This window comes from Passer domesticus, chromosome 1 (assembly GCF_036417665.1).
Source record: "Passer domesticus isolate bPasDom1 chromosome 1, bPasDom1.hap1, whole genome shotgun sequence".
NCBI lineage: Eukaryota > Metazoa > Chordata > Aves > Passeriformes > Passeridae > Passer > Passer domesticus.
In genome coordinates this window covers 120,760,728-120,776,819 of record NC_087474.1, presented here as the reverse complement: position 1 = coordinate 120,776,819, position 16,092 = coordinate 120,760,728, and the positions used below count along the sequence as shown (strand labels likewise).

General features: G+C 33.7%; 1 protein-coding gene across 8 annotated transcripts in view; it reads right to left on the bottom strand.

Annotated features, from left to right (window-relative positions):
* Positions 1 to 16,092, bottom strand: part of SNTG1 (syntrophin gamma 1) — a 315,524-nt gene that overhangs the window by 42,559 nt on the left and 256,873 nt on the right. For all 8 annotated transcript variants that reach the window (XR_010346377.1, XM_064386038.1, XM_064386030.1 and 5 more), the window contains 2 exons: positions 8,696 to 8,812; positions 4,438 to 4,509 (listed from right to left, as the gene is read on the bottom strand). Coding sequence is in view for 7 of the 8 variants with exons in the window: in XM_064386038.1 (XP_064242108.1) it covers positions 4,438 to 4,509; positions 8,696 to 8,812 (189 nt within the window). In the remaining variant the exon portion in view is untranslated. The remainder of the gene's footprint in view (positions 1 to 4,437; positions 4,510 to 8,695; positions 8,813 to 16,092) is intronic.

Sequence of the window (16,092 nt, the reverse complement as noted above, 5' to 3'; positions counted from 1 at the left end):
ACAAGCTTCTGGGAGAATAAATTAGAAATATCTTTTGATAGCAAACTCTTCCAGCAGTTCTATTGCAAATGACTCACAGATACATTTTAATGTCAAAAGTGGTATCATTAAATTATCTTGCCTGACAAATTTCTTAATATGGACCACAGATTTTCATCCACATGCTGGTGGTGTCACTGTCCCATTAGCATTAGTCTGAATAAATTTATGATTAAAAAAAAAAGAATGGTTTAAATGTATCAACTTCTTACTGGTTCAAATGATGTGGTACTGGTTGAAGTGATTTAAATGGTATCAACTTCTTTCATTGATTAATCACCACAGCTTTTACAGTTCTTGCCTTCTTTGCCATTTTAACTTGCCTCACTTTGATTTCTACTCACTTTCTTTTTACCTGCTTATTTTTAGGGTTAAAGAGCTCTTCAGTGCCTTGTTTTCTCTCTGCTTCCACCCCTTAATAAACAGATCTATTGAATTTTTAATAAATTATTTCATATGCTTACCAATTTATGCATTTACCCCTCCTCCCCAGGTCTTAAGTTATTTGCATCTCCATAAATGCTCCTTTTACATCAAACATAGCCCACTGCTGTTTGCCATTATTCCACAATTAATAATTTAAACCAATTAAATTAAAATGTGATTTTTGTACTCAGCCAGCTTTACCTAGGTTTCATGTCAATAATTATTATTTCATCCACAAAATCTTGACAATTAAGAGCTTCATATTTATGTGATATGTAGTTTTATCTGGTAGTTTGTAAACTTCACATAGAATATTTTTTTCATATTACATTATCGTTATGGTAGTGTATGAAAGTGGTTATGAGGGTTTGGGGTTTTTTTCTATCTTTTTATTGTATAAAATTGTAAATACTGAATTAGGGAATCAACAACATTTTGCTAAATTTCTTTCAATAAAACTGTTTTTCACACAATGAAAAGACTGCTTTCTAAAGTGTATTTTTATGCTTCAAATTTTAAGGGTCTTCCTGGTCATTTAGAAGGTCCTAATCAAATTAGAATAGAGACTTGATGCCTTGCTTCTGTATCCTTTTCTTTGTAATCTGATCCAGAAAAGAAAAACTATACAGTTCAACAAAATAGTGATTTATTTATTTATGAGCATTATAAATATTAATACACTAGCTGTAAATCACATAATAATCTCTGACACCTCTGAACATCCTGCCTTTCAGCTGCTTGAGACTAAGGCAACTGTGACAATTGAAAATGGTATTCCAGTCTTCTATATTGTTTGTGAAAGGAATCAGAGCCTTTGGAATGGATACTAGAGGAAAAAGAACACTAAACAGATGAAGTAAATATAAAGAAAACTTTGTTCATGGTGGCAGCCAAGTTTTGGGTTTTACTTAACATTTTTGGACTATATACTCTTCCTGAAGATTAAATCACTTAAGTACTTTGTAGTAGACAAAGTATTGTGTAGACATTAACATTTATTTACTGTTTTAATAATTCTACTGTTACCAGAAGAGGAATTATCATCCTGAAACACTAAAATAGTCATTCAGTATGCATTTTGTAGGATCTGGAAGCTCATATTCTCCACTGTAGTGCTTTCATGAAGAGAAACTTAGAGAAGTCTCTCAAACTGAGGAAAATTACAATTCTATTTAAAAATATACACTTTGGGTCATAAATCTATCTAATCCAGACTGTTCTTGTGAAGTTCATCAGAATTTTAGTCACAATTAAGGAGTGTAAAATGGAGAAAAAAACAATTACAGACATATTAAGTAAAGTCCTATCTCTGTGGCACGAGGGACAGTTATTGAAATTGCCAGTATATACAGGAGAAATTACCAGCTACCTTGGGTGACAGTTGCATCCTAATGAATGTAAGTCTGAATATAGACAATTTTTTTTTTAATATCTCATTCAAATGCAAGCAAGCCATGCAATACAGATACACTTTGCTTGGTAAATGATGTGGTAACACTTAACTAAAGCACTGCTTCTCACTCCTGAGCTAACTCATACAGAGGACTTGCAAGTCCTTCTACTTGAAGTGAAAGAAAACCTGTGTCATTCTCCAAGTCAAATAGATTTATAACAAAAATAGCATTTGAGGTACTATAAAAGGGAAGAAGTTTGAAGGTGATCACAAAACACCAGATTAACTTTTTTTTTTTTTTTTTAACATGGTCTGTGGTTCAGTAATAACCATAGGGCTTGTTCAAATGGGTCTAAAAAACACTCATTGCTTAAATGGAGACTTTTAAGATGCTGGCGTAAAAGCTGAACAAAACCTTGAGTTTCCACAGATGTTCAATGTAGTAGTGTAATGGGAAGCTGTTTTTCTTGGTTTTATTTGCTTTTATATTTAGTGAAACCATAGTTAAGTTCTATAGCAACTGCTGTAGAAAACTAGAATATGGTGAAGATTAATGGTTCAATGTCAGAAGCTTCAATTCCATTGCAACGATTTTCCCACTTGCAGTTTTTATTATTTACAGGTTTTTGTCAGCTAAAGAACCTGCTTGAAACATTTCAGCATTTTATAAGCCTGACCACGTTTACAGAAAATATACAAATAACTGAATATGAATAAAGTGATAAAGAAACACATAAATTATATTCTTAGATTACTAATGCTGGAATTGCCTCTGTGTTAATACAGACTGAGGCTGGAAAATCTACACCTCTTCTCAGACAGTTTGGATGGCTGGATGATAAAAAAACTCCAGCATCTTTTCTGTACTTCCATACAACAGTGCCAGAAAGGCACTGGTTTAGTTTTTACTGCTTTGTGGACTGTCTCCTTGGCTCTCCTTCTGCTATGTGTCTGAGAAACAAAAACAAATCAAAAAACTAATGTATTGATATACAAGAATAGGAGACACAGAACACAGGGGGGAAAAGAAAAATGGCCAAAATTGCAAGTGAATTAAGACCATCAACAACGACAAATAGCTAAAAGAAAAGAAGAAGGACCTTTAAATTACAGAAAATTATATGGCACAAATTCCATACATTTCTATTTAAAGAGTATGAAAAAATCTTTGGATAAGTCATAAGGAGGAGTCATCTGGCTACAAAGCACTTCATTCTCTGAAAAAGAACCTTGATGCTTATAGCATTAAGCCCAAAGCCTGAAGGATTCAGAGGTTACCAAAGAGAATGGGGGGAAAAGTGCATGTAAGAAATGGTATTTTTCAACTCTATCAAAGCCTGACTGTTCACTTACACCCTCAGTGCAATGCCTTTACCATGTACAACTTGTCCTGTTCCTCCTCTTCCTGCATGAGCACTGCTAGGGAGCCAAGATTTGCACACACTTGGTAATTGAAGGACATCCCACAGGGATGGGATGTTTTGTGTTTGGGAGGTTCTACTCCTTGATGAAGACTCCAGACCTCACAGCCAACACAGCAGTAAAAGAAAACTTTTCACTTCTCTGTTCAGACCGTTAGCAAAGAGGACTTTTTCAGACTATAAACATGGTGGGCTTTTTTCTTTGTTTTGTGGTTTTGTTTTATTTTTGAAGTCTCAAGTGCAAAAAGTTTCCAAATTTTATTGAGCCATTGCAATTTCATTCACCTCCCTAAGGAAAATACAGTGCACCTGTGTGACCTACAAACCAAAGAAATGTACCATTTATGTCAGTGAAAGGTCTTCCCAGTGGAAAACACTTTAAAAAAGCATGGTATTTGCATATTTCTTGTTGATACTAGTCTGTCTCTGCCTAGATAAAAAATAGAAATGTTAAAATTACCTTTTATGTAATTTGGACCAAAACATCCCCAAAACCAACATAAAGCAGAAAGCACTTCACATGAATAGAAAAACGCATCTCTTTTCCTTCTCATTTGAGAAATTTTGAGCATCTGTTTTTCACTGTTTTTAAAACAGAGAAAAGACTAGACAAAATAATTCTGATTGAATTCACAATTAAAAATTTGAAACAATGTATGATAATGGTCTTATTTAACTTGCTACTCATAATTTTAGCTTTCTAAACGTATCATTATCTCTTCTCATTTATTACATTTCAGACAGACTGATGAAAATGGAAAAAATAAGACAAAAGTTTTCAAAAGGGTATTGCATATTTTGTCCTAGTGAAATCATTCTTTGCAGCTTCTATTAGTTCCACCAACATATTTGAAAACAGCCAAACCGATCTCTGCTTCTTAGGTCCTCATTTAGAAAAGGAAGTTTTACACTAGTTAAATGTGACATTAAAGAAAAATAAACCCCATGCAGCATATGGAGAAATAAGGTTGTTTCCTAGTCAAAATAAGTTTATTTCCAATTTTGCCATGCCTTCTAGTTTGATTCTGTACCTACTGACACCAGAACTTCTGATATTTGACTTTAGAGCGGAAAAAATAGATCTCTTTCTGCAAGGTAGTTAGTGTTATGCTTTTGTCTGTCAAAGTAGCAATTTATTTTTTTACTTTTATATCATACCTTGAGAATTTTGCACATTATCTCATAAACTGAAAATGTTTTCTCAGCTCGTGTCCAATCCCAGGTTGTGACCTTTAAAAAACAAACAAAACACAAAATAAACAGAAAAAGAAATTAAGTTATTTTTGTTGGGTTTTAATAATTAAGTTTATTAGCAAAAAAAAAATAAAAATCCCTAAACTATTTACATTGATTAAAATATATTCAGAAAGACCAAGCACTGCGTCAAAGCAACAACCAGCAGGGACCAGACTGTTCCATCCAGGCAATGCTTAGGAGACATCCTCCCTGTCCTTACACTGCAGTTCTTTTGCATGCAGCCTGCTCTATGCAAAATGATGATACTTCCCCTGGGAACTTGCAGGGGTTGCAGTGAGATCCTGAGAGGATGCAGCCCTTGAATTTTCATCTCACAGAGCCAGGGCTCTGCCTGTTAGAAAACATGCTTCTCATCACTTTCCTCCTTGTAACTGCATGCCACTATTTGCTCCTGATCACCTACAGCATTTCCCAATCTGTAACACCAGTGTCCAACCTTACAATGTCCCAGACACTTACCAGGGGGATCCAGGGGGAAAAAAAAACCCCAAGCATGAAACAACATTATATATATTCACTTTTTTTTTTTTTTTCTTACCAAGATTAATCTACTTCTAAATTCTAACAAATACTTGAAGTATAGTCTATTTTTTTTTTTCCTCTTTGTTTTGGGATTTCACAACTGGTTTTAACTATATTCATTTTAGGCAACTGTTTTACACAGAAAAATGCATATATGAAAGAATGAAATTTAAGACTTAAATGAGACAGAAAGGGAGAGATTAATATATTCAGTAAGGGAAGAGTTAAGGCAATATCAGAACAGTGTATAAAATTTCCAAGGAAAATGCAAGCAGTAAACAGGAAAATATTAAAATCTCAAAATAAAGAAGAAGGCACAAAATAGAATTAAATTGAGAATATAAATGAATGAATAATCATCTTAATGGTAAGAAACTTTGGACAGTGGCCCATATCTAAAGGAAAACAGTGGTATCATTAAATTTGTTAGACACAATGAAGAGGGTGATGAAAACATACATTACTGCTTCTATCAGATTCAGGATAAACTTTTTGAAAAAATTTTGATAAAATATATTCTAGAGCCCAAAGAACAAAATATTATCTGAAATCAATTTATTTCTTATTTAAAGAGAAAGTAATCATTAATAGATCAAAATTATTTTGATGTATGAGAAAATTATATATCTAACTAATTTTTACTTATAAACATTGGTGCAATGAAAAGTCCTTTAAGGAAATCACAGGCATGAATTAAAAGTTCAAAACCACAGTGCTATAGTTCCTCTTCTGTTAGAATTTTCTTTATTTGTAGTCATTGTGAAATGTAGTCTTCACTATCTTATTGAACTGTGGGTATTAAACCACAAAGCTACTCTTTCTCCTATGGAAAAAAAGATAAATTTTTCACCATGAACAGAAAAATGGGGAGAAGAGCCTTGCTACAGCCCCAGTGAGCCCACAACACCCAGTCACACCAGATGAAGTCCTATTGTGCCATGAGGAAAAGCCATTATTATTGCTCCTGAAGCACAAAGCCATTTGGAACTATGTTTAAAAATTTACTAGAGGCTCCATACTTTGGGAGGAAATAAAAGAACTCCCTCTTCTCCCCTGGTTTCCTGATTTTGTTTGTAACTGTAAAGGGACTTCTTTTCAGGTCAAAACAAAACTGCTTCTGTACAAAGATATGTGCAAAGCAAAAGCAATTGTAAAATTAAGACACCCACAGAAATTGCTGCACCCTTCACTTTTAATGTTTTAATTTGAAATATTGAGTAGTAAAAGAAAGGATGTTAGTGACTCTTTCTCAAGTAAATTTCCAATTATAAATTGGAAGGAACTGAAAACCACCAGAGTTGACAGAATGAATAATTCTAAAGAAGGAAATGTGCCACAAAATAATATAAAAAAAATACTAAAGAAGTAATTTTCTTTAAAAAATTCAAAATGTATATAAGACACACTAGGATTGCTCTTTTTTATCTGAGCATGGGAAGTAGAAGTACTATTGATCAAAAAAATAAAACAAGAGGCAGGGGAGGCTGTTGAAAGACGTCATTTAAACACGTTTCCCTAATGTGTTAGTCTTTGGTAGAGACTGGGCAAATACTTTTGTTTAATTTTCTGGTTAAGAAAGTTTGTAGGACATTTTTTTTCAGAAAGCAACTTTGTCCAAGCAGTTTATACTGCACATATAATTAGAACAGTTTTTATTTTAACTACACTTTATACATCTCCTAAAAAGAAGCTCTGAAACTGTCATTGAAATATTGTTCATATTTTCTAATCCCTGGAAGAGACAAATCTTCAGAATAGCAAATTTAACCGTATGTGTAAAAGTCTGGATATAGAAAGTAGGATTTTAGAAGTGTGCAATTATTATATATATTACATGTTGGAACTGGATGAACTTTAAGGTCCTTTCTAACATAAACATTCTATCATTCTATGTCTTTAAGGCAGCTCTGTAGGAGCTCTGTCCTAAAAAAAGCATGCTTATCATTCTGCTTCCCTCCCACTCCATGAAGAGAAAATATTTTTCTCTGCATTTCAACAGTTTTTCTATTTTAGACTAGGATTCAGAATCTGGCAATACAAATTCATTTTGTCCTTGCAGCTAAGCTGAAACAAGAGCTATAAAAACTTGAGGATGAATTTCTTGTCTTATACAATAGCAGCTTGCCAAGATCTTCCTTACTCATGTTACCATGAGTAAGATTCAGGTTCAGATTCTTCATATGAACATGTTCCTTTCACAGCCATTATTCACCCCCCATCAACATTTACCCTCTACAAGTATATTATTGCTATAAATTTATGATTCTTCAGTAAAGATGTTTGTGGTCTCTTCCATAGTTCTTAGAAAATAATAATCTTCCTCTTGTGTATTGAAAAGGATTTCTCATCATTGATTCTCATTCTACCTAGTACCCAGAATGGAGCTGGTTTTACTTGACAGGCAGCAAATGCTCAAGTAGGTCTGCCAAAGACACAAGAGATGTTTTTGAATTAAGGTGCTTGTTAGCATTAATCTGACATTTTAATCAGACCCTGAAAAATTAATTAATAGACCTGAGAGAACCAAAATCCCACACCCATGAACTAGTCTACAAACATTGAACACATGAGGTTTTCAGTTCATACTTCCTTCCATTCCTCATGTCTTTCACATCTTTTTATACCTTTTGCTAAACGAACACCAATAGTTAGTGATGATCAATCTAAAGATTTGCAAGATGACTTTGAGCTACCTCAGGAAGATATTGCCCCAAGAGGTGGTAGATGCCCTGTCTCTGAAAATATTCAAGACCAGGTTAGACAGGCAACCTGCCCCAGCTGAAGGTGTCCCTGCTTGCTGTAAGGAGATTGGACTAGATGACCTTTAAAGCTCCCTTTCAACCCAAACTATTTTATGATTCTTTTGCAGGCAGGAAGGAGCTACAGCCTGGATCTGACAAACACAGAGTTTAGCAGCAGTCAGAAAGGTCACCCAATAAACAGGACAAATTAATTCACATGACTCTTCCTGCTGCAGACATGGATGGGACTGCTACTGTCTCCTTAGCAACTGGCTTAAAAGTTAGCTAGAGGATCTTTACTGCATCTTAGATGTACCATAAGACAGTGAAAGCAAATTGCTGAGTATAAGATGAGCACTAAAATGTTCTCTGGTGTTCCCAGTGAGATTCCAATTAATATATTTAACTTGAACAGTTTCATTTGATTCCCTACCTTCCTTTTGGTGCTCTCAAGCAGCAAAAACTTACATTCAGGATGGAGTCTAAATAGAGATATATTGCTATCTCTACAGCATGTAAAAAGCTTTGATATTTCCCCAAATCTCAGCAGTTTCTCCAGAAGATTGTTCAGTTTAAATGTAACCATGTTGCTTTGGGCCTGTTCTGTCTGCCAAAAGAAAATTAAAAGCTCCTTTGCAACATGAGCAGATTTCTCTTATTTTTTTTTAGCGTTCATTGAAATGTGGGAAAATAAGTTCTTGCTAGATACCCAATCATCTGAGGAAGAGCTGTTTCCTCTCACTTCTATACCACACACTCTAGAACTCTTCAATGCTGTTGGTTACAGTCCTTCTAGCCCAATGAGTGGTATGTCACTGTGAAAGACTTGCACACATTACATGACATTATTTTATTTAATAAAATTTATTCCCACTAAGCATAAGTAGCATACTTACTGGAGGTGCTAGAAATTTATACAGGGAAGATCCCCTCAGTGCAAGAAACTTTGGTGTGTACATTCGGTCCTGTAGGGAGTCTTGTTCCCGTTCTTCCGTCCAGCCCATGTAGACTATCTGACAAAAAAATCAATAGTGTTGAAAATTTCTCAGAAATTTTCAGTTGTTGCAAGTATTTCACATGCATAAACTGATGTCTGTCAAATTTTATATAGCTGCAAACATTGAACCCCAGATACAATATCATATATTGGCAGTTTTTATAAATTATGCCTGTGCAAAAACATGAGAAGAAATACTTATTGTACTAGAACAATACAAAAACCTAAACCACGTACTCCAGGGATGTTAAAGGTGTATTCCACGTATTTGCTGACAGATCATGTCAGTGAAATTTAATGTAAGTGAACTGTAAAGAGCCACCAGTCAGGAATTCTAAGTCAAGCAGCTGCTACTATACAGCAACATAGATAGAGCCTCCACATGCAAGTTCACAGTCACACATTAAACAATACGATGTTACAAATTTAATTTCAAATTAACTAATGTCAATTAATATTTTTTTTTACTTCCTGAAAATCTCTTTGTAGGAGTTTTGAACCTTTTTGCTTGTAAATAGGAGATTAGCAGACTGTTTCCAGTCACTACTTTGAACAGACTAAGATGTAACCAGAGAGCTGTAGACCCTTACTACTACCAGCAGATCTTCTGACACAGAAGTTTGAACTAGAACTTATTCCAGCTCGCTTCAGGATATAATTTCCTACCTATCCTGTTAATTTTGAGTTCTTTATATCAAATTCTTAAAGAGTAGAAGAACATGAGTCACCACTATGCCAACACCTGGAGAACCACTGAACAGGGAGTAGAAACATCATGGGACCTTTGATTTAAAACAGTGTCATTAGCAATAAAATACATTTTCCTCGTGCGTGGGTACACTATGCTACGGAAAGTAGTTCAACCCATATTTCATACAGTGGTGCTAATGAGATAGATCTATTTTTAAATGTCTCTGTGAAACTGATCTCTACACTAACAAGTTATGGGACATTGTCTTATATGTAAGTAATATTAATGTAGGAAAATGGTAATAATTATGTAACAAAAAGGTAAAAAAGTCAACAAGTGTGTTTGGTGCACCAGTGGTATGAATGTCCCTAAAATTAATGTTTTTACTGCATGTTTTATCCTCCCAGATTTCAAATGCTGTGTACCTTTTGAAAATATATTTACACTAGTTTATTTCTGCACTTTTGGGCAGAGAATTTTCAGCGAAATTTCTTCATGAAATATATAGTAAAATAGTGTCTCTATTGTTTTTCTTTTTCTTCTTTTTTTTTGGGTGGGGGACAGGGTAGGCTGTTTTTTTTAACATTACACACTGGAAAATATTAGCTTTTTTGAAATCCCCTTGTATGAAATCAACACTACTAGTCTCTGTCACAGTTTATTGGATATTTTATGGTCTATAACCAGAGACAGGGAGAAGCTCCATTTTTCTCTTACTACAGTGACACCTCAGTACTTAATTATTTTGTCAATATCAAACACTAAAACTGTCATACAGTCTGAGGTTCAATGAAGAACATGTGTTGAAGTATCTGTTTGTTTGGTGACTAAGTTTATAAAAGTCAAAAAGAAGACAGATCTGTACCACAATATTCAACCATCAAAAAGAATGCTAAACACTGTATTTTTATGCAATAACTAAAAAGCCATGTTCTTTGAAATCTCATTCCTTCCTGAATGAAGAACAATTCAGAAGGAAAAAAAAACAACAAACAAATAACCAACTGGTAAAGTAAAAGAAGTTTTAAATTATTTAAATTCAATGTTTATTCAAATTTCTCTCATTTCTGCTGTTTCATATGCTATCCATAAATAAGATCCTCATCCCTCCAACTTGACTGCAGTCTAGATCTCAGTGACCAAGGTGGATTTACACAGAAGAGGTGTGTAAGTATAAACAAATTGTACTACTATGTGCAGAAGTTTGGCACATTTTCTGTCTATAACTGAAGAAAATACATGACCTCTAATTTCTAGGAATTGAGACATCTATGCTTCAAAATCAATTCAATTGAATTAATTTGGTTTCATCTTGATTTCTCTAATTTAAATTGGACACACAGTAAGATATCATCTTGCCTGATGATATTTAATATCCCTGTAACACTGTACATAATCCCTTCTTAGTGTTTTTCTCTTTCATAATTCTACATCTGCTGTTCATCACAATAACAGGATACAGTCACTCATGCTGTGCAGATGTATTGATATTCCACATTTGATTGACTCAATACTAAAGTAGCCATGAAATTTAGGGCAATTGCTCCCTTAGATATTTGTCTCTTGCCTCCGTAGATCATGAGAAAAAATTAGATTGATTTTCCAGACAACATGCTGTACCAGAAGTTTTATTAACAGAAAAGCATTTCTCCTTCAGGCTCAATACCTACTATTTAATATAGAGAAGAATTGTCAAGCAAAGGCTGTATGATTATGATTAGGGACATTTTCAAGTTTGTTTGAGTGCATGTGTATATTCACATGTGTGGATTATAATAGCACAAGCTATATTCTGGAAAACAAGGCAAAACTAAACAAATACTTGATAACTATTTTAATAGATAACTCTGAGAACTGGGATAACTTTTAAGTTCCTAAAGTGATCTCAGTTTATCTAAACACATAAACGTGTGAAATTAAATAAAATATTGTAATTTTTTATACAATGAAGGTGAGAAACTGTTGAAAATTTTCACTTTTGGTGGTAAAATAGATTACATTTTTGAAACATTTCTGTTACTGGAAAACGTTCTGTCTTCTAAAAAAGCTTTGACCTATAAAAACTTAGAGAAATTTATTTACTGGAAAGGCACTGTAACTTACAAAATTAGTTCATGCATATATATGAACTGAAATATTGGATTAATATCATATATGACTGAGGGTTTAGGACCATATCTCAGTGTAGCTGCACATGGGGACTTGGCACATATGGCACTTCATGAAATTATGACATTCCAGGAATTTCATTTCTGAAAACTGCTTAGCACAGACACAAGATAAATAGATATGTGCTAATCACAAGTAGACAGTGCATAGCATTCTGCTTTATAAAATAAAAAATCTAGTTACTTTTTAATCTTATCAAGTTTTTTTGAGTCTCTATAAAACTGTTGATTGTTATCAACAAACGTGGAAAGGGTGGTGAAAATAGATTTTATTTATGATTCACATTCCATTTGAAAGATAAGTTTTGCATTCCTGGTTTCTAACTTACCTCAAGCAGCTCATTCTTCAAAGTCAAATTGTGACACAAATTAGTTAACTTAGTGGCTGCTGGTTCAGTAACAAAGATTCAATAAGTCATTATGGTTTATGGGTTGAATCATGGACAGTTTAGAAAAATCTATATTGAAATGATAAATGAAACAGGACAATTTCTTCAGTCAAAAATCCATAATCTTGTAATTTAATATGTTCTTAAATCACACAGACATCCTAATCAAGCAAGATAAATTGCCATATTTTATATCAGTCTAATATATTGCTAAAAATTACTTAAATAGCCTTGACTATCAGAGGGCTTTTTCAGAGTTTTTACACCAATTTCATTATATTTAAGGAAGAATAGTAAGACAAGAAAAAATACAAGAAATTTCCCCACAATGAAACGTAATACCTATGTGACATCATAAAAGTGAGGCAATTCAAAGATCAGAACTGTTGCACTGACAGCTTTTTATCTTGCAAGTCTGATACTCATACTCACATTTTGTGAAATTGTGCTGTAGGGTGACAGGATGAACAGGGAATCCAAAGGCAAATAAATATGTCAGACAACACAGAGGGAAAGTAATGAGGGATGAGAAATTCAAATAACTCTCTCTGCTGTGGTTTTAATATATTTTTTTCTGTACTTTTAAAAATAATTTTTTGTATAGTCTAAAAATTTATTATAGTCAGTTGTTAGCAGAAAAACAATAAAAAAACACACTGGAAATGGGAAAAAATGGAAGAAAAAGGGTGATCACAACACAATCATTGGCAACATCTATTTTGCTTAGCAATTGATTTAGGAAAAGGCTTAGGAATTGTATCTGAGTTAAAAAAAAATTAAAAAATCTAACGTCAACAGAAGAACTAACCACATAAAATTTTGAATGGATGTTAGAAACATTTTGCCTTATTGTAAATGAAATCATAATGTCTCTAATCCTCTTTTTCAGGTTTTTGAAAAGCCTGCTAATCTTTCCACCTTTTTTTTAATTCCTGTGAATTATTTTTTTATCTTCCTCATCAAAAAAAGTCCACTATAACTTTAGCTATCATTGACAGCTCTAAAGATCACCTTCATATTTTTGGACCACTCAACTACAAATAGATTATTCCATCTAAGATTGCACATGTATTGTATCTCACAACTTAATTTTCTCCTGTGTAAGAACTCACATTGTCATCTTGCTACTAGACCAAGGCTGAGTATAGGTTTTCCATTTGGTTTTGTCTTGTTCTATTTTTGAAATGACCACACAATAATGGAGGAAATATTATCAGGTCTTAAAGTAAATTATGTCAGAGAAAACAGAAAATATTTCTTAATTATCAAAGATTATTTTTTGCTTACAATCCAGAAAAATTAAAACTGGTATCAAAGATTGAAAACAGAGCACATCTGCTTTCTTAGCAAACACCAGAATCAGAGCAAATAAGATTTTTACAGTAGCAAAACTTGCCTGGACTTCCATAGAGATCTGTCCAAAATTAACAGTGCTGTTTGAAAAACCTGCACAACAATTTATGTTACATTCAACAGCATCCCATGAGAAAACTTTGCACATTCCCAATGAGATGTACTGGATCTTTCTAGAACTCAGGACTATATTAACTGGTGCATGCCATCACACCCTCCACAGGTTTGAAAAATGATGGCTACATCTGGATACAGGACAGTTTTCCAAACAGGTAAAGAACTGTGTGTTGCTTTTCTTGGTTTCTTCTTCTTGTTATAATCTACTAATTCAGAGAAACATTTTGGCTCACTTATTCGATTTTTCATCCAGTGCTACATATTAATAGTCACAGCTTATTTCAAAGCACTCATTTTACTTATTTAAGACTTCTAAGTAGCTGTTTATTGAAATAAATTCTTCTAACGGCAAAGTCAATTTGAACCTTAATTGGGCAACTGTGTGCCTTTGTCAAAATGTCAACATTAGAAGTTGGGATTTTTTGCCTCTCTTAAATTATTCAAGTCAAGGCACAATTACGTGTATTTAAAATTCATTACAATTTGAATTTGTTCTTTTTAATAGAGGTGATTAGCATTTAGAAAGCACAGACTTTTTCCAAGAAAGACCTTATGCAGCTGTTATTACAAAGATGGATTTGGATGCAAACTACAGTATTAGATACCAATCTATATTAATTTTGGGAGTGTGCGTGAAATTATGAGTAGGAATCAGTACAAAAATAGCTCACGCTAGTCCTGTCTTCCAGGATATTGACTGGGTAATTAAAAAAAGATGAAAAATGAACTAGAGTAGTTAGCCAGCATGTGGCAAACTCCCCAAAATGCACAAGGGACGTGTGCATTTTATACAGCATCAAGCATTTTCCTGCTAAATAGGTATAGTAGCTAGATGATGAAAAAAAAAAAATCTCATTTTATCTAAAGTAATCTGCCTTCCTCACCTGACTGACCCTTCTCCTTCTTGTAGACTTTTCTTATTTATTCACCACATAACTCACCTTCTGAGCAATTTACACATCAACACAATTTAAACATCCCTGAGCAGGTTCATTTGATTACCGGGATTACAACTGAGGAGATGCATTCCTGATGACATCAGAGGCATTTTGCAGCTGACCTGAGTGGCTTCAGATCTTCACTGATACTCTCAACAGAGCAGCTCTCAGCAAACACATTTGAAAATGTGCAGGTCTCACACATTTCCTGACTAAAGTAATTACTACATGTAAAACTACCATCATTCCCCGCTCCTTTTACTCTGATATTACTGGAACCAGTAAGGTTCTGCTTTTTTTAATGGAAAAACACACACAAAAAAAATCTTTGATATATGGCCATTTTTTAATTCCTACCTGTTCATTTTTCACCTAAAATTGGAGGTGAGATTTAGGAATAGGCACAAGAAAGGCTGCAAATTTCAATCCAGGATGAAATTTCTAGAGGATTTTGGTGGTTTAAAATAGATAACAGTATGATACAGCAAGCTCAGCACTCATGTGAAAAAAAAGTAAACATCATTTATTTTGAAGCCTCGTAGCTTGACTGGTTTTACGACTTGTCTTTTGATTAATGGCATTTTTTTTCCTCTTCTAAATGTACGCAGGATGTATTTTTCATGCCTAAAATAAAAATGGATCAAACAAAATTATTTCAAATAACCAAGCTGGAGGGCATGACCTCTCCCTTTTGATGAACAACCTATCACATTAATCTTTTTCACCTCAGGGTAGACTACTGAAAGATGGTGAATGGAGAAAAAGATCAGAATATTACAAGTCACCAGACAGTGCCTTTCAGATTTTTGATGGTGCCACTGAGCAAACAACTGACATACTTATAGTTCTTAAGAACCAGGGCGAGTGAAATATTTACAGAAACATTTAATAACATTCCTAACTTGTCCAAGGAGTATCTTTCAATTCGATTTCAATGACTGGCTACAGATTTTCTGTTTCTCTGAAAAAGACTGGCAAGCAGAACTTGGATAGGACTAGTGCAATTTAGGCTACGTGGCTGTCTCTGTGTGACCATTCTGCTCATGCAGCTGCCTTGCTCACATCCCGAGCCTACTGAACTCAGTCCAAAGGAGATGGTAACATGGAAGAACCCCAAATGACTGAGTACACAGAAAATACAGATTATGGGGAATAGGTTGTTTGAAATGAGTCTTAGTAATAAATGTTTTGAGTTTGCATAACATCAGAATTACATTTCTATGGAATTAGGTGTTTACATTTCAAAGTGCTCACAAAGCCAGAATAAACCTGCAAATAATCAATGTATACTTAAAAGTTGTCTTTGAAGTCTCTGGTGTTGCTGTTTGCACAGCAAAACAAACATATCTGAGAGAAATCCTGTTTTAGGTATCAATGACTTCACAAGAACTGACAGAAATATTTTGTGAGAACAAAGCTTGAAAATTAATAATTCCCATATATATGTAATTATACAAAAACCTTTTTAGACTTAAAATATTTTATTTAATCAATTTTATTACTGAATGGAATCAACATCAATAGTCAATAGAATAAATCTATCCATGGGTACTTGTTTACATTTTTATTCTCAATAATTTAAATGGCAACTGATGAAAATAGCTATTAATGTTTGCAAAATTTCTTTGACTATTTCTACT